Here is a 19,183-nt window from a genome sequence, read left to right as displayed (position 1 = left end):
TAATCCATAATTCATAACTCGGGACTCGAATAATCCGAATTTGGTCTGGAAGGCGGTCTTCCACTCGTCCCCTTCTCTGATGCGAACTAAGTTGTAAGCTCCCCGAAGATCCAGCTTGGTGTAAACCTTGGCTCCTCGAAGTCGGTCTAGTAGATCCGAGATTAAGGGCAGGGGATAGCTGTTCCGCTTGGTGATATTATTCAATGCTCTGTAGTCCACCACCAAGCGTAATTCCCCTGACTTCTTCTTCACAAACATCACTGGGGAGGCGGCTGGGGATTGAGAGGGTCTGATGAATCCCTTGCGAAGGTTTGTCTCTATGAATTCCCTGAGAGCTTCTTGCTCTGGTTCAGTCAGGGAGTAGAGATGCCCTCGCGGGATCGGGGCCCCCTCCACCAAGTCAATGGCACAGTCATAAGGTCTATGTGGGGGTAACTTTTCGGCTTCTTTTTCATTGAATACATCCCAATACTCGGAGTACTTCTTTGGCAAGGTGATAATGGGCTCGGTGTCTGTGGCATGGCAGACCTTGGCTACGAGGCAATGGTTTTGGCAGTACTTTGAAGCAAACTGCAGTTCTCTGTTGGACCAGGAGATGCTTGGGTCGTGAAGCGTCAGCCATGGAATCCCCAAAATCACAGGGAAATGGGGAACCTCAGTAACAAAGAAGGAAATCTCTTCCATATGTTCCCTTATCCACATCCTGGTGGGTTCCGACCACTGGCTTACGGGGCCCGTCTTGAGAGGGCGGCCATCGATGGCTTGCACCACACGGGCATTCTTGAAGTCATGATATTGTAATCCCAGAGAGTCGGCATACTCTCTATCAATGAAATTGTTGGTAGCTCCTGAGTCTATCATGGCGTGGATCATGACGGGTCCCTTTTTTGCTGACCATAAGGTGACCACTAGAAGGAACAGGACCCCGGTTGGCGGCTCTTGAACGGGTTTCTTGACCGGGTTGGCGAGCCTCTCTACGCCTGGTCGTTGGCTTCCCCCGCCGGCTGTGTGCCAGCCGCCTCCGACGCCTTCGTCTCCGTGGAGGACGCCGCCGCAAGACGGGCGGCGGGCTTCCCTTTGGCTGGGCACTCTCTGGCGAAGTGGCCCCCATTCCCGCAATACCAGCAGAGATTTAGGCGTTGGCGGCGGGCCTTCTCGGCGGCATCTAATCTGGGACGCACATTGCCCAACTGCATCGGCACCTCCTCGCTCCCTCTGGGGTATGGGGATGGTGGTGGGGGTCTCCACACTGGACGCGGCTGAACGCTGGCGGGAGCGGGGGGTTTTGCCCCAGCTCTACCGCTCTGGCCTCGTACCCACTGTTTCCTGTTGGCAATCATGACTTCAGCCCGTAAACATTGATCGATGAGTGCTTCCAGCGTTTGGGGAGGATCCCCCTTGGAGATTTCCTCCAGCATTTCAATGTTGAGACCCTCCCGAAATTGTCCTCTGAGGGCAACATCGTTCCAGCCGGTGTTGTGGGCCAGCACTCGGAACTCGGCTATGTACTGAGACATGGGTCTGTCTCCTTGGAAGAGGCGGCGGAGTTTGTGCCCGGCGGCCTCCAAATTGTCCTCGATTCCCCAGGTCGCCTTAAGGTGGTCCAAGAAGTGTTGCGCTGACCTTAGATGTGGGGAGGCTTGGTCGAACAGAGCCGTCGCCCAGTTAGCCGCTGGCCCGTCTAGGAGACTGTAAATCCATGCCACCTTGATGTCTTCATGGGGAAACTCGGCATCACGGGCCTCTAGATAAGCTTGGCATTGGCGACGGAAAACATGAACCTTAGAAGCTTCTCCAGTAAACTTGGTTGGCAACGCCATGGCCGGAAGACGGATTCCGCGTTCCTTCAAACCCTTTATTTCCCCATCCTGTGCATTGAGCTTATCACGGATTCGGTCCACCTCATCCTTGTCGATGGTGTAGGTAATCGGCTGGCCGCTCGGCCCAGGTACGGCTCCGGTAGACATTCTGGCCGAGGTTAATTGGTGCTTAGGGTGGCGGAGTCAAACTGTCACGACCCAGGCTACAGAGCACCAATAACCATACGCAGAGCAGGAAATATTTAGTTGAGCGAAATAGTAATAATGGTTGGATGCCTTAGAACTATTAAATTCTAATTCTGGCTACCCTTTCATTGACTTTGGCCCAAAATATTAAATGCATTTCTTTAACTATTACCAGAGTCCCTACATGAATGTATCCATACTTGAAAGTATGTGGTTATACTATGACTTAACAGGCTTTTGTTCCGCTTTCTCCATAAATTTTGGATTAGGGGCAAAATTATGAGAGAAATTTGTAAACCAGGTGAAGTTAATTTTTCTCATTTTTTAACAGAGCGCCTTAGAGCAGATGATGGGCAGCCTATGGTATTGAAATTAAAAGACTGGCCTCCAGGAGAAGATTTCAGAGACATGATGCCTACTAGGTAGAAGATCCTTTGAATCCTGGTTTCTTATTCTTCTTGCAATTACTATTATCTTTTGTCCCAGAGTCTGAATGATACTTCTCTTTTTCAGATTTGAGGATCTAATGGAGAACCTTCCTCTTCCAGAATATACTAAAAGGGATGGAAGATTGAATCTGGCATCTAGGTTGCCAAGCTACTTTGTGCGACCTGACCTGGGTCCTAAAATGTACAATGCATATGGTATGTAGGCTAGGAATCATGTTTTTTTTCCTGCTCCTAATTCCTTTGACACAGACATATTTAGAGTAGGAAGTTATATTGGAGTCTATTGCTAACTTTGTTACTTTTAATTTAATTTCCACCTAAACTGACTGAAAATTACATTGGGTAAATCGCATAAAAGAAATATGTCAAATTCCATATCTTTCAAATTTTTTACATTACTATTTTACATTACCTTCATGTTAAATTGTATCAGTGATTTTTTTTATTTATTTATTTATATTCCACCCTTCTCACCTCAAAGGGACTCAGGCCAGATTACAATACACATAGTGTTCCATATTTCCAGTGTAGTGTTAGCCAATAGTGTTCTGGTGGCAGATAGACTGTTTCATCTGCTCTTTCCAAAGGAAAGTTTATTCTGAGACTCACTGAATATTTTGTGGATATAATCACTCACTACTACTCCAGCTTGGACTCCACTATAGACTACAGATCTATGAATAGAAACTTCTATTTCCAAAGTAAGAGCATGTTTTGTAGAGGCCAAAGATTTACTAGTACTTAACTTCTTTGGCCTTTTGTCCGTCTTGGCCTATGAATTTAGTTTGGCCTAGGTTAAACATATTTCTGACAGCTCTAGTAAAGTGATCATTGGACAAGACTGCTTCCTGATGTCTGAAAGAAATGGTGCTTCTCTATTATGGAAGAAGTTTTTCAGATACAGCAATTCTGAACTTTTTGAATTGACTGTCATGGTGCCTTTTGAATGTAAGATGATTGAGCAGGCAGCTATGGAATTGCTCCAAGAATTGACTAGTTTCGTAGCAATCAAGGCTTTGAGTAGAGAGATTACAGAGATTGCATTTGTTGACCTGGTTTGCAGTCTACTGGGAGACAGAATCGTTGGAATATAACTGTTTTTTCTGAATCTCTCAGTGACTTTTTATATAATTGATAATCATAGAATCATAGAATAGTAGAGTTGGAAGAGACCACATGGGCCATCTAGTCCAACCCCCTGCTAAGAAGCAGGAAATCGCATTCAAAGCACCCCCGACAGATGGCCATCCAGCCTCTGCTTAAAAGCCTCCAAGGAAGGAGCCTCCACCACGGCCCCGGGGAGAGAGTTCCACTGTCGAACAGCTCTCACTGTGAGGAAGTTCTTCCTGATGTTCAGGTGGAATCTCCTTTCATGTAGTTTGAAGCCATTGTTCCGTGTCCTAGTCTGCAGGGCAGCAGAAAACAAGCTTGCTCCCTCTTCCCTATGACTTCCCTTCACGTATTTGTACATGGCTATCATGTCTCCTCTCAGCCTTCTCTTCTGCAGGCTAAACATGCCCAGCTCTTTAAGCCGCTCCTCATAGGGCTTGTTCTCCAGACCCTTAATCATTTTAGTCGCCCTCCTCTGGACGCTTTCCAGCTTGTCAACATCTCCCTTCAACTGTGGTGCCCAAAATTGGACACAGTATTCCAGGAGTGGTCTGACCAAGGCAGAATAGAGGGGGAGCATAACTTCCCTGGATCTAGACGCTATTCCCCTATTGATGCAGGCCAGAATCCCATTGGCTTTTTTAGCAGCCGCATCACATTGTTGGCTCATGTTTAACTTGTTGTCCACATGACCAGGAGTCTGCTGCAGGATCCTATCTTGTCACTAGACATCATCAGAATCTGTATAAAGCCTCCAGGAGAGCTTGTTTAGCAGACTGCAAGGCAAACCTGTCTTTAGTGGCCACTTCTGATCCTCATTTTCATCACATTGAGGAGCAATGGATCAGTCCCTGAAAAGAATATCTTGAGAAAATTACAGAATTATATCTAATAATTTGAAGTTTAACTTAGTTTGTTAGCTTGTATCTGGAAAATTGATGGTCCTTTCCTCCGTGGGTGAAGTTACGCTGTACCTTCAGAATATTGTAGCTTCCTTATTGCCAAGGAGGCACTCCAGGGATCATAGCACACAAGCTCTGCCTCAGCCATGTTGACTGTGTGCATGCTTCAAGTGCTGGTTATTTCTTTTCAAACCTTTGTAATATGCAGCCTGCATAACATTGGTCATAACACTCCCGACTATAGGAATGGTGTCACTAATGTATGTTCTTTTGAATCGGAAAGCTTCTTGTCATTCTAAAACTGTTGGGCTCATGACTTCATTTGATGCACAAAACTTTAACAGACATCATACTAATTGTATATCTGCATGAATCTTTTGTGGGGTTTTCCAGTAATCACAATAGTTGAATGGAAATATTTGGTTCAAAAGATAAGTCCAGAAAAATGCACTTAATGAGGCTTAAATTATTTATTCAAATAAAATTCAAAGGTTTTCTGAGAAATTATTTTTATCAGGGTACTTGTAAATATTTAAAGCATTACAGTGCTGTAGCATTCATTTTCTTTCTATTCTTTCCATGTTAGGAAACCAGTGAGGACACTGTAAACTAATACTATACCAACATTAGGACACACAATTTCAAGATTTCTTTTTAGAGCTTAAATCCTCTTCAACTTTTAAATGATGCTTCAGAATTAATGTGTAATGTATTCCATATTGTACAGTGTTTCAGGTGCAGTAGTAAAGTGCTTTGATTGCTTTGAAGATGGTAGTTACAAAGAGATTTTAAAGTTATACTTTATACCCTTTTTTAAAAAGTTAGGAACACATGGATAGAATGAGTCAGTTTTCTAAAAATAAGCATTTCATTTCTCAGATGTTTAATACAAAATCTTCATTACAGTACAGGGTGTTTGAAAAAGAACTCCCTATTCACCATTTAATTTAAATGGTGAATAGGGAGTTCTTTTTCAAACACCCTGTATTTTACTGGAACATGGTGCTGAACTTGATTTTCTCATGAATCTGCTTTCCTTGCTATATTTTTTTTTTTACAAAAAATAAAATCAGCAACAACATTGCATGCCTTGGTCTTGACTACATTGTTTTGACACGAGCATAGTTGACTTTTGAATGTAACAACATAATATAAACCATCTCCACACACATGCAAAGGGCACATGAAGAACCAAGAAAGTGTCTGTAAACTGCCCTGAGTCCCTTCGGGGTGGGCAGTCTAGAAATAAAGTATTGTTGTTTTTGTTGTTGTGGTGGTTGTTGTTGTTGTTATATAAACAAAGTAATTGTCTCTTTGCTGCTTCCTTGCAGGACTGATAACTGCAGAAGACAGAAGAGTTGGTACCACCAATTTGCACTTGGACGTATCAGATGCTGTTAACGTTATGGTGTATGTTGGAATCCCCGTGGGAGAGGGTGCTCATGATGATGGTAATTTTTTTTCTGATAATAACTTCTGAATCTCCCAACAAACGTGAATGGTTCTGTAGATTAGACCTATGTCACTGACTGTCATTTTTCTTTGGATGTGTTCTTTGTTGCTATTTAGTTGTTTGCACATGACATTACATCCCAAAATAATCAAAGTAAAAGTCATCAGAAAACGAAAGAGAGGGATAAAGGAGCTAATTCAAATTGCAAGTTGAAATACCTGGTCACATATAGTAGTACGTTTTATTGAATAGTCCATTGGTCGTATCAAAACACTTGACAAACACATTTAACACATAAACATACAGCATATAACCCGCAGTACAACAAAAGTTAAAATAAATAAGCTGTTAACAAGGGATCAAGATCCCGAGCCAGATCAAATCACAAGTAAATTTACAGATCGGAAAGGTGTATCACTTTATCTTGAAATCATGTTACTAATGATGCATGTTCAGAGATCATGAGGAACATTTTGAGAAGTGGATCACTCTTTCTGCTGTGCTAACTGTTCTATGATAGCCAGTATAAAGTCTTCATTGCAGATATTACCTGGGCACAAAATGCAAACTCCACCAGCTTTTTGAGGTACAGTAGAGTCTCACTTATCCAACATAAACGGGCCGGCAGAATTTTGGGTAAGGAAAAATGTTGGATAATAAGGAGGGATTAAGGAAAAGCCTATTAAACATCAAATTACATTGTGATTTTACAAATTAAGCACCAAAACATCATGTTTTACAACAAATCGACAGAAAAGGCAGTTCAGTACACAATAATGTTATGTAGTAATTTCTGTATTTACGAATTTAGCACCAAAACATCACAATGTATTGAAAACATTGACTACAAAAACATTGACTACTACGTAAGAGGCAGATTGCATTGGATAATCCAGAACGTTGGATAAGTGAAGGTTGGATAAGCTATACTACTGTATTTTGTAGATACATGTTTATGATAAACAGATGGTGCAGACAGTGGAGTAAATCTAGTATCATCCTAAAGGAATTCTACTGGTGAAGCTGGATTTTATCTCTTTGTTCCCCCTCACGGCCATTTTGAGAACAGAGGGGCTAGGGAAGTCCACTACCAGAAGCAATTCCTTAAATCGAACAACACCACTGAATCTGAGCTGTTTGACACTTACTCCACAAAACCACTACTTTGTACATGTTTATTTTTGCACATTTAAAAATTCAATATATTTATGTAAATTTCAGAAGTGCTAAAAACTATTGATGAGGGAGATGCTGATGATGTTACAAAACAGCGAATCCATGAAGCAAAAGAAAAACCAGGAGCATTGTGGCACATCTATGCTGCGAAGGATGCAGAGAAGATCAGAGAGCTTCTACGGAAGGTATAGTGATGTGGCTTTTGAGCAATGGGAGTTTGCAATGATTTTGCACAAAATTCAATATATACTTGTAATTTAAAAAACACATTTCCAAGTATTTTCATTGAACCATCTCAGAATCTAACTGAAAGGTATGATATATAAATACCCTAAATCTAACAAATTATGGGGATATTTTGGGACTGCTGATAAATTAGTAATATTACATCTTGTACTGCTGCAAAACCTACTTAAGCAAAGCTAAAAAATCTCATTCAATCATTTGGTGTAGGAATTGTTTGTTGGATATCAGGTGAGAAAAAAAATCTTATGTCTTTGCAATAGGTTGGTGAAGAACAAGGACAAGAAAACCCTCCAGATCATGATCCAATTCATGACCAAAGCTGGTACTTGGACCAGAACCTACGTAAACGTCTGTATGAGGAGTATGGAGTTCAAGGCTGGGCAATAGTGCAGTTCCTGGGAGATGCTGTATTTATTCCTGCAGGAGCCCCTCACCAGGTTAGTGTAGAGCTAGGTCCCTAAAGAGTAGAACAAAAGTGCTGTTTGAAATAGGCCTTTTATACAGAATGTGAAAAAGAGCACAAAGGTTGACCATAATTGCTGCCTTCTTTTACAGAAAAAGCGAACTGTTGGATAGGCGTACTATCAAGAACTGCATATATTGTTTTAAGAAAGGAAGTACTATTTTCTCTCAGTATTCTCCTTTTGAAACTTGCTGGAAATATGTAGTTAACTATAGACATAGGAGTATATGAGTTGCCTAAATCAGCAAAATACTTGCACATTAATTGTCCCCCTCATTTTTGAATCTGAAAATTTGAATGTTTTTACTTCTGAAGACTATGAATGATTGGATACTTCTAAATTTTAATGTTTTAAAATAATTAGTTTAAGACATAACTTTTGTTTTGTTTCTTCATTCTTTTGTGTGTATTAAAATGCTGATCTTATCCTTTTCACCTTCAAATTCTCTAACCTGAGGGCAATACTGACTTTGAGTATTCTCTATTTGTTTTATAGGTCCATAACTTGTATAGCTGCATTAAAGTAGCAGAAGATTTTGTATCTCCTGAACATGTAAAACACTGCTTCCGCCTGACCCAGGAGTTCAGGCACCTGTCTAACACACACACAAACCATGAGGACAAGCTGCAGGTAATCCTTTTGTGGGATCATCTTTGAGGCAAATCTGGTTGGGGAAAAAATAATACTTCAAAACTATAATCACCAGTAAAGGCAGGTTTCTACAGGTCCTCTGTGAATTAATCCTTAGGCATTAGAAATATGTTTGGAAAGGTACAGTGTTCTCTACATTTGAATCTGTAGTGAGTTGAATCCATAAATCATTAGCCCATGGATATGACGGGTCCACTGTAAAGTGAGTTTAATATTAAAGCAATTCCTGACTTATATATTCATGTTGCAGACAGTAGATTGAGACTACTGTTCAGGATTTTAATTGTCAGTGTTTCCATTTGCTTACAGGTGAAGAACATTATCTACCATGCAGTGAAAGATGCTGTTGGCACCCTGAAAGCTCATGAATCCAAGCTGGCCCGGTCATAGGGACTGTTGGTTCCCAACCCTCTTCTGGAGTCATGTTTTTTGCTCACAGTATGGAAGGGGAATGCACGTGCCTGCTTCTGCAGGAGCCAGAGGCCTCTCCTTAAGAGATGTTATGGCATTCCTTGCACTCTACAGCCATTGTCTTCTGTGCTGCCTCAATACTGAACGTCTAAAAAAGGTCACCATAACACAGGATTTCTGACTAGTGAAAGGTGGCGTGTCCCTTTCCTGTGGCCTTTTGCAAATTTAAATTGTATGGAAGCCATGTGGTTTTCCTGCATATTATGAAATAGAAAGTGTGAACCTTTTCATGCCTAGTTAGTCTTTCCAAGAAGTTAGAGAGGATGATGTGAAGATGGACATTCTTATTGCAGATTGAAATAGTTAACTCTGAATGTGTGTGGCCACCAGAAGCCCAGCTACCAAAACACAGGTGTTAGTCCTCCTGAATCTGTCACAGGCCAAGGGAAAAAAAAAGAAATTGTTCTTCATGCTCCCCTTAACAGTTCTCTGTACACTGTAGAGACACAGAAAAGAAAAGAAAAAAAAGAAACCACTGTTTTTCCTAGATGGCTCCAGGATTTTTAAATTGTGTATTTAGTGAGAAACTAGGTTTGTAGTGAAACAGTATTTCATGAAAGTAGATATTTTTAGAATTTGAAATACAGCAAATCTTCCTGGATTACAAAGAAAGGCATGTTGCATTTAGTCTTCCTTTCAATAAAATCTTTCAGGAAATAGAAATCAATCTAGAATAGCACAATTGGCCAGAAGAGAATGCAAAGAAATTGATTTCCAACACCAGTTTCCACAAAGACAAGTAAAGGGGGAGAAAGAACTGTTACGTTTTGGAGATGTTGTACATCTCTCCCTAAATAGCTAAACAAGGCAATAGTTCACTGTTCGTCAGTTTTAGATTGGGACTACTACTACTACTCAGATCTAATTTTCAATATCGGCTTTGCCCAGAAATCTTTTCAATAAAATGTTCCTGCTTGATAGAGTTGTGTTGAAAGTTGTCACCATTGAACTGATGGATTCCATTGTTTGACTGTTCATTGGGACTATATTATCTACCTTCTATCCAGCTGTACTGTAGTGCCACCTGCAGGCCTGTTAATATGTTCACGGTTATTTCATTTTTTAAAAAATAAAAGTCATTTACTGTAGAATCTTTTTTAAGCTACACTGTATCTATGCATGAGGATTGTGGTGGGGTTGAAGGAGGAAGGGGTGTGTGCACACACATTTGCTGTGCTTCTGAAATTCTCTGCCCACTCTCTCCTCCAAACCCAAGAGCTATATTAACACATATTTCTATGTTCACACAACTATAAAGTTTGGTGCACCATTTCACTTCACTGTGTTCTAGTCAAATTCCTTTTCTAAGCAAGATGCAAAATGGCAAAATGACCAAACCAGAATGTTAGCCAAGCAGTTATCAAACTGCTTGTATTTATTCTTATGCCTGCTGATATAACCAAGATTATATCTTAGAATTCACCCCAAATTCTCAACATTAACCTTTTACAAGTTGCTGTGAAACAGAAAGGTGGTACCTGTTGATCTGAAAGAACCTGGGATGAAAAAACAGTCATCACCCACATCTGTTTATAACACTTCATCACTTATACCATATGTGTTTTATTTGCACAGTTTATCTGACGTGCAATGCCTCTTCAAAGTCACTCCATTTTCACTTTCAAAGGCCTGGAAAATATCCTGCAATCACTTAGCAGCTGTAAGCAGTTGGCAGTCTCTCACTCTCAGGAAACTAGTAACTTTCACATACCTCCTTGTCTTGTGTAGTAAATGTGGTGGTCTTTTCTGGAGTTATTTATAGGGGTGCTTTGACTCTGGAAGACTATTTTATACTTCCAATAGTAATATATTCCTTAGAAACTGAAAGATAGGTAACCCTAAGAGTTGAGCACATAGTCTGAACATTGATTTTTCATGTTAACATGGTCATGATATGTAGAAAACAAAGCTTAGCTCTGACACACATCATAATAGACAAGCCAAGCTTTTATGGTGTTTTTAAAATGCTTGCTTAAGAGATTCTAAATTTAATAATCTTACCACTAGCTCATTTACTCTTTCCATGTTGAGCATCTAGAGCTACTTGCTTGTGAAACTGGGTTGGTATGGGGCCAGAACATCTCCCATGATTTCATCATGGAGTAACCTCATCTGCCAGATGTTACTGTACTATTTCTTTGAGTTTTTCCTATGGGATTCCTTTTTCTGTTGATGTTTTCCTGCTTAGTAATTTTCTCAAGAAGCAGTTGCATTGTATTCTACAAGTAGCTTTGTTTCACAGTAACAATATGTAATATTTGTAAAAGCAAACGTCTGAAGTGTGTCCGAGTTAGTTTTCATTTTTCAAAATTATAAACAAAAATAAATTATTTGCAGTCATAAGTATAAGCAGCACTTTCCACTTAAATAATTGTGAATATCATTGCCATTTCCTTGAAAAATACTGTAACTGCAAAATACTTGAGTTACTATTATAGCTTTTATATTTAGTATCTCAAAATAATTTTGTAAGAAAGGCAAAACTAGGCTGGTTCCAGATGTGTTAATTTTTAAAAAATAGAAGTTTATACATAATTCAGAGTTATTGTTATAGTAACCATGGACGACTGTGCTTCAAAGCAGAATATATATATATATGTCTCTGCAGCTGTTCCAGTTGTGGTGCTACATAAATAGGGCAACAATGCACATTTCTAATGGATACTGCAGCTTTATCCTATTAATCTGGTGACACACATTTTAAAGCTGCAGTTAAAATATATTTTTTAAAAGGGAAAGAAAACATCCCATTTTAAAAGGAGGATGGCAAGCAAAAAACCTTTCGAGTCAGGCAGGCTTTTGGTAATTGCTGAGCAGGGAGCTTTTCATAGGTGGGTACTGTATTGTCTTTAATGATGTACATTTAAATTGTTTAATTGTGTTGTGTGTTTATTTGTTGTTTTTAAGTTTATAATCTTTGTGGGTTTTATCTGCACCTTTTAAATGTGAGTTGCCTTGAAAGTTAGTTTTGAGAGAAAGGTGAAATTTAAAACCAAATAAAATAAACAGCAAAATTGTTTGCACACTTATCTGAGAATAAATTCTTGAATATAGGGTGACTTGGGTAAGCATACATTGAACTGATGTGCTCATTTATTCATGCAATTAAACTATTTGCAATCCCTCTGTTTTAAAAACCCTCAATATGTTTAAAACATTTTTCCTATCATTTTAAACTGTTGTTAAAGAAAAGTCTTAATGAGCTTTTAATCGTTGTCAGTCACTTAATGTTTTACATGTTTTTACACTTTGCACGTCAGCTCAAGGACCAAGAAGCAATAAAAGAAATGCAATCAATTGATCAATAAAATACCCCCACCTTCATATACAAACACTATTAGATTCACATCCCTACCCAGAAGTCTTTGTGCACAGCAGGAGGATATCTTCAACCAGAACTTGGAATTAACCAGTTACAAAGAACAACTTAATTGTAATTCCCTTTCCATTAGCAAAGATAATTACTGTAAATTACATTATGGCTAGAACTCAGTAAGGGATAACTGTATGCCTTCTGTGATATAGATGTAACTCGTAGTTTCTTTATGTTTGGGATTCCATTATGTTCTTCACCAGTCCATCTACTCTCCTGGGTGCATGGCAGGTTGTAGAAACAAGAGGATGTACTTCTGTGATTTTCTCTTGATCATCCCAATTTTGCATCATACAATCTTTTCTGAAAGTGGGTTAAATAGAAGAATGTGCCTGCAAAGTATTTTTGCTACTATATGTATGATTTTCTCCTCCACATCCTCATCACATGCAAAAGATCTCTCAGAATTTGTTCTCCGTAATTATGTCTTAAGCAACCAAGTTTTAAAATTTCCTAGAGTTGTTCTCAGATATTGTCTGAGTTGGGGGGAGATTAATTATGAGCATATTATTACGCCTTTCTCTTAATCCAGTGGATTGTTTTTTAAGTAATTACTTATTTTTGTATCCAGTTACTTGTAGCATACAGACATTGTAACCAACTAAAAAGGATCTTGTTTTCTTACTATTGAGAAATTGGAAAAGCAAACAAGTACTAGTAACTGTAATGTGACTTATTTTTAAAGCAATTTTGCAAGCTCTGTATGCAGTTAGTCACATCTCTGCATGCTGATGTATGGAACTGAGTATTAGTTTGGAATTGGGGGTGATAAAACAGCTATTTTAGAAACAAGAGCCGAATCCCATATGAGATTTAATAAGCACATTAATTCAGTGAATCCGGCCTGATTCCCATCACCACCACTATCCCCATTTACTGGGTAGCCGGTGCTCCTGCAATCAAGAGGTCTGTTCCCCATTGGTCTGGAAGCAGTGGATTGCCATTTTCATCACCTCTTGAGCAATCTCCAGAGTAACAAATGTTAAGCAGGACCCCTGTCATAATTTCTCCTCGTGCCAGGAGAGCACATGTCATTTAGCTACTTCCCAATTGATGGGAACAAACCTCTGTTGATCGTAGCTGCTGCTGCCCGATAAGTGGGGATTGAGGGACTTTTTGGGGTCTCTACATTACATACCTTTTAGGGACTGAATAATAGTAACAAGTGCATATCTCTAGGTTATACATTTGTAACAAACATAGAAGATTCAGGCCACAATCTTAATACTGACATAACTACTTTCGTAAGTACCTTATGTTAACAAAGATGTTCTTTATTTGTTCTGAACTGACCCTAACAAAAGAAACCCATTTTGAAGGAAATTATGTTTCAGGGAGTTGCAGGAAATTATATTTTTTCACTATATGTCTGGAGGAGTCAAAAGAACTTGGCAAGCGACTAAGGACTACACAGGGAATGCCAGGCCTCTGGGCCTATGGAAGCATCAGCCAATCAATTTGATGTATTTCCTGACAAACCTTGCCCGAGTCAATCAGAACATTTCATTACCCTCCTTCAACAATACCTTGGCAAGTTAATAAATGGCAACTTGGAACTGAGGACTTGACTCCGCTTTTACTATAAGGTTTAAATTTTACAGTTATGCAATGACACTGTAAAGGACTCGTTTGTTATTTTGAACAGGTTATGGGTAATTCAGCAATTGGTTTTATAGCTGAGGGTATGTATGCAAACGTAAAATGTTAATCTGGCATCCTTTTATTTCTCTCTAATCCCTGAAATGCCATACATTTAAATTCATTTTCTCCATTTCCATTTGGTTTTATGCCCTCCTCTACAGTTCTCCCTTTTTCTTCCCATTTGTCATTTTTGTACCTTTTCCTGTTTTTGCATCTGCATCTTGTTTTATACTCTGCCCTCTTGAACTGTCTCTTCTAATAAGTTATTTGAACAAGAGCTGCCAAGTGTCTAAGCTTCAGGGTAAGATATGCTTGCGGAAATCACAGCAATTGAATTGACTTGCAAAACATATTTCATTTGTGGTGGTTTAAAGCTGTCCTGGATTACAGGGTTTTTTTTTTTTCATTTGTGATGCAACATCAAAGCACTAAAAAAATCTCCATCACAGACATGCTGGAACGGTTCTCATTAGCTTCTCTGCTACCTACCTTTTCCTTGGCACCATTCTTCATCAGATCTGATTCTGACTAGTGTTTTCCATATGAGGCCAAGCCATCCTGTTCCAAATACAAATTGTTTGGTGTCAATGTGTTGTTGAAGGCTTTCATGGCCAGGATCACAGGGTTGTTGTATGTTTTTCGGGCTGTATGGCTTCTAGAACATGGCCATACAGCCGGAAAAACATACAACAACCCTGTTTGGTGTCAATCTGCCTGGACTGCAATTGGGCTTATTAAACTCAAATCTGGAGTGGACCTTTTGCATACTGGCCACATCATTAGCAATGAACGCAGTACCAACAACAGTATTGAGAGAGATATTTGCTTTCATTGACATGGCAAAATCCTTGGACTTAAAGAAGCACTTAGTGCAGAGTCCATTTTCAGAAGGATTCAGTCCAACTTTGTAGCTGTATCTGCTCCCATCTCTAGTACATTCTGTAAATCTGTCTTTGCAGACATCAACCTCTATGCTTCCTTTCACATAGTAAATGGGAAATACGTCTTGCCTGTCTCTTAGGGTAAAGTGTGCAATTTTGGGGTGTATGTGTGTATCTTAAAACAAATTTCTGCTGATTTTTTTTTAATATATAAGCAATGAGAAATAAAAGTTGCTAGACACCAAATCTAGATACTGTTTTCTTCAAAACATTTTCAAACTTTGCCTTCAAGTATTGTTCTCTCTGGAGTTGCTGTAATTCTCTGGCTCATTCTGCTGGCAATTAGTTTTTTGCTGAATAATCCTTTCAGAGGCAGTAAGCAGGCCAGCAATAGATAATTGTCTAGAGATGGGGGCACATCAGAATAATGTGGCCTTCTATGCTCCTTTCTTGTTCGGTTTTTTCCAGCCAGTCAGTTGGCTCAGGCATGATCTTCCAGAGGTCTGGCCCCTTGGAATGCTTTGAAGGCTCCATTCTTTTTTTTCTTTTTCTTTTTTGTATTGCTGCCTCTCAGTAGAAGCAATCTACTTTATTTAGGCACTATAAAACTTACTGATTAATTATATTAAATGTTTCCACAGTTTTATACGTTGTGCTAAATTAGGACATTTGACTGATATAGAAATATTTTATAGATATCTGCTGTTCTAGAAGATTTCAAAAAGATAAATACTGAGAAGCCTTTTCTATTATTTTCGTGCTCAGAGTAATCAGAATGTCCTAATAAAAAACTTGATGTGGGCAAATGCATAGAGATTTCAGCATTGCTGTTTCAGAAAACAGCTTTCCCTAATTTCATAATGAATAAAGGATTTTTAAACTGATACAGTTACCTTAGAAACCCTGAACTATACATTGTTTTTCTGATACATATTTTCTTTCAGTGTATTATCAATGTGTTGTCAGGTCAACTGCATATTCTTAGACAGAATTAAAACTGTTGCTGATGACTTTTAATGCCTGTTGTTTTCATTTTGTCCATCTCATCTTTCACTTTTTGAGTGCCTTCAAATAAATTATAATTTGTGGAGACCTTATTATAGGATTTCATTGATAACATTTATTCAGAAAAGATTTGCTGTTGTCTTTATCTCAGTCTGAGAGTCTTGCTCAGGGTCCCCCAGTGGATTTTCCTTGGCTGTGCAAGGATTCAAACTGGTCTTCCATTACAAAACAATGGCTCTGCTTTTACAGTATTGAGTCAATATTCTGACAGGTATTTGAACTACTGGGTTGAGGATTGCCTTCTAGCTATTTTTTGTGTGTGCTGTTCCCTTTTATCTACTGCACATGTTTCTGAATTCAAGGCTGTTTGTTTTCTATACCTTTCTATTGGGTTTGATTGTTATTAAACAATTATAAGTCACCCTGCCAATGCAAACACAGTGGAAGGGTAGAATATAAATAAAAAAGACTTAAGTGTTTATTTGTATAATAAAATACAAAATAAATGGTGGGTATCAAGCTCAAAGTGACTGCAAGGACAAATTATTCAGCATTTGCCCAAAGAGCCACAACTTTGTAAAAAAAAAAAACAGCCCTTGAACTTGACATTGAAGTATAAATTCTATAAAATGATGGTATCATTCTGCAACTTACTCTTATATAGTAAAATTTCATGTGTCAGAAGTAGGGATCAGCAGACGGGTGAAACCTTAATATCTGCAGAAATATAAAAACTCTTAATAAATAGCAACTTGGGGCACTCACTACCACTCAATACGAGTATAATAAAGTATCATCCAATGTAATAAATAACAATCCACGAAGACAATGTGCTCAGTGGCAGTGTAATGCTGTTAGTCAAGAATAATCTGAAAGAAGGGCGACCTGATTGAAACCCTGAATGGAGGCCTTGCAACCCATTTCAGGTTGTGACAAAACCTTTGTTTGCATCCCTGTATGCATTTTTGTTGTTACTGCTATGGCCACGCAATAAACATCTTTTTGCAGTTTGAAGATCCAACTTTCGTGGTGTCCTTCCACGCCCTCTCCACAGGAAGGGGGCTCCTGCTTTTGACTTTGGATTAAAAAGGAGTACTTTTTGCGTCTTTGCCCCTTCAATAATATCTTCCTGTCAGTAAGAACTGTTTGGCAATGGAAGAATACTGCTGCCTCAGAGTGTAGCAGAGCCCCTTTCTCTTGGAATTTTGAAGCAAAAGCGGGATGGCTATCTGCTGGGGGTGCTTAGATTGGGTTTCCCTGCATGGCGGAATGATCGAGTCGGGCTGGGTGGCCCTTGGGGGATCTCTCCCTTCCAACCTCCCCCACTGGCGCCAGTCCTGCGTGTTGGAATTTAACCCCACACTGCCCAAGTCTCAAGTCCTCAATTAGGAACATTTAGTTAGCTTAGAATAGACTAAGGGTTTCCCTTCCCCCGTGTCTCCTGTATGACAGTTGAGAATCATAGAATAGTAGAGTTGGAAGAGACCTCATGGGCCATCCAGTCCAACCCCCTGCAAGAAGCAGGAAATCGCATTCAAAGCACCCTCGACAGATGGCCATCCAGCCTCTGCTTAAAAGCCTCCAAAAAAGGAGCCTCCACCACAGTCTGGGGGACAGAGTTCCACTGCAGAACAGCTCTCACAGTGAGGAAGTTCTTCCTGATGTTCAGGTGGAATTTCCTTTCCTGTAGTTTGAAGCCATTGTTCCACGTCCTAGTCTGCAGAGCAGCAGAAAACAAACTTGCTCCCTCCTCCCTTTGACTTCATATATTTGTACATGGCTATCATGTCTCCTCTCAGCCTTCTCTTCTGCAGGCTGAATATGCCCAGTTCTTTAAGCCACTCCTCATAGGGCTTGTTCTCCAGACCTTTGATCATTTTAGTTGCCCTCCTCTGGACACTTTCCAGCTTGTCAACATCTCCCTTCAATTGCGGTGCCCAGAATTGGACACAGTATTCCAGGTGTGGTCTGACCAAGGCAGAATTGAGGGGTAGCATGACTTATTTTTTTTTTTTATTTCCATCATTTCTATCCTGCCCTTCTCACTCGAAGGTGACTTCCCTGGATCTAGATGCTATACCCCTATTTATGCAGGCAAGAATCCCGTTGGCTTTTTTAGCAGCCACATCACATTGTTGGCTCGTGTTTAACTTGTTGTCCACGAGGACTCCAAGATCTTTTTCACACGTACTGCTGTCGAGCCAGGCGTCCCCCATTCTGTATCTTGCATTTGTCCCTGTTGAACTTAATTTTGTTAGTTTCGGCCCATCTCTCTAGTCTGTTAAGATCTTTTTGAATTCTGCTCCTGTCTTCTAGAGTGTTAGCTATCCCTCCTAGTTTAGTGTCGTCTGCAAACTTGATGATTGTGCCTTCTAACCCTTCGTCTAAGTCGTTAATAAAGATGTCGAACAGAACCGGGCCCAGGACGGAACCCTGCGGCACTCCACTCGTGACTTCTTTCCAAGATGAAGACGACGCATTGGTGAGCACCCTTTGGGTTCGTCCGCTTAGCCAATTACAGATCCACCTAACCATAGTTTTGTCTAGCCCACATTTTACTAGTTTGTTTGCCAAAAGATTGTGGGGGATTTTGTCAAAGGCCTTACTGAAATCCAGGTACGCTACATCCACAGCATTCCCTGTATCGACCCAACTCATAACTCTATCGAAAAAAGAGATCAGATTAGTCTGGCATGACTTGTTTTTGGTAAATCCGTGTTGGCTATTAGCAATGACCGCATTTGTTTCTAAGTGTTTGCAGACCACTTCCTTAATAATCTTTTCCAGAATCTTGCCTGGTATCGACGTGAGGCTGACCAAACGGCAATTGTTTGGGTCGTTCTTTTTTCCCTTCTTGAAGATAGGGACCACATTAGCCCTCCTCCAATCTGCTGGGACTTCTCCCGTTCTCCAAGAACTCTCAAATATGATTTCCAGTGGTTCTGAAATAACAGCTAGTTCCTTCAATACTCTTGGATGTAGTTGATCTGGCCCTGGGGACTTGAATTCGTTTAGAGAGGCCAGGTGTTCCTGGACAACTTGTTTCCCTGTTTCGGGTTGGATTTCCCCTAATCCTTCATCCATTCCATGTTGCTGAGGTTGAAGACAGCTTTCTTTTTGTGAGAAGACTGAGGCAAAGAAGGCATTAAGTAGCTCTGCCTTTTCCCTGTCCCCTGACACCATCACCCCATCTTCTCCTCGCAGAGGCCCTATTGCCTCCTTGTTCTTCCTTTTTCTACCAACGTAAACAAAAAAGCCTTTTTTGTTGTTTTTAATGTCCCTGGCAAGCCTGAGCTCATTTTGCACTGTAGCCTTGCAAACCTTTTCCCTACAGGAGTTATACTATACGTTTGAA

General features: G+C 39.9%; 1 protein-coding gene across 4 annotated transcripts in view; it reads left to right on the top strand.

Moving 5' to 3' along the window:
• The window catches only part of kdm3b (lysine demethylase 3B), a 65,851-nt gene extending 53,894 nt beyond the window's left edge, over positions 1-11,957 (top strand). For all 4 annotated transcript variants that reach the window (XM_062970127.1, XM_003217545.4, XM_062970126.1 and 1 more), the window contains exons 18-24: positions 2,338-2,428; positions 2,520-2,650; positions 5,799-5,918; positions 7,142-7,281; positions 7,603-7,779; positions 8,302-8,436; positions 8,767-11,957. In XM_062970127.1, the coding sequence (XP_062826197.1) occupies positions 2,338-2,428; positions 2,520-2,650; positions 5,799-5,918; positions 7,142-7,281; positions 7,603-7,779; positions 8,302-8,436; positions 8,767-8,847 (875 nt within the window). In that variant the 3' untranslated portion in view covers positions 8,848-11,957. The remainder of the gene's footprint in view (positions 1-2,337; positions 2,429-2,519; positions 2,651-5,798; positions 5,919-7,141; positions 7,282-7,602; positions 7,780-8,301; positions 8,437-8,766) is intronic.
• Positions 11,958-19,183: the final 7,226 nt, after the last annotated feature.

Source organism: Anolis carolinensis, chromosome 2 (genome assembly GCF_035594765.1).
Source record: "Anolis carolinensis isolate JA03-04 chromosome 2, rAnoCar3.1.pri, whole genome shotgun sequence".
In the NCBI taxonomy this organism is placed as follows: Eukaryota; Metazoa; Chordata; class Lepidosauria; order Squamata; family Dactyloidae; genus Anolis; species Anolis carolinensis.
The sequence above is the reverse complement of the archived record's forward strand: the minus strand, read 5'-3'. Positions and strand labels throughout refer to the sequence as shown.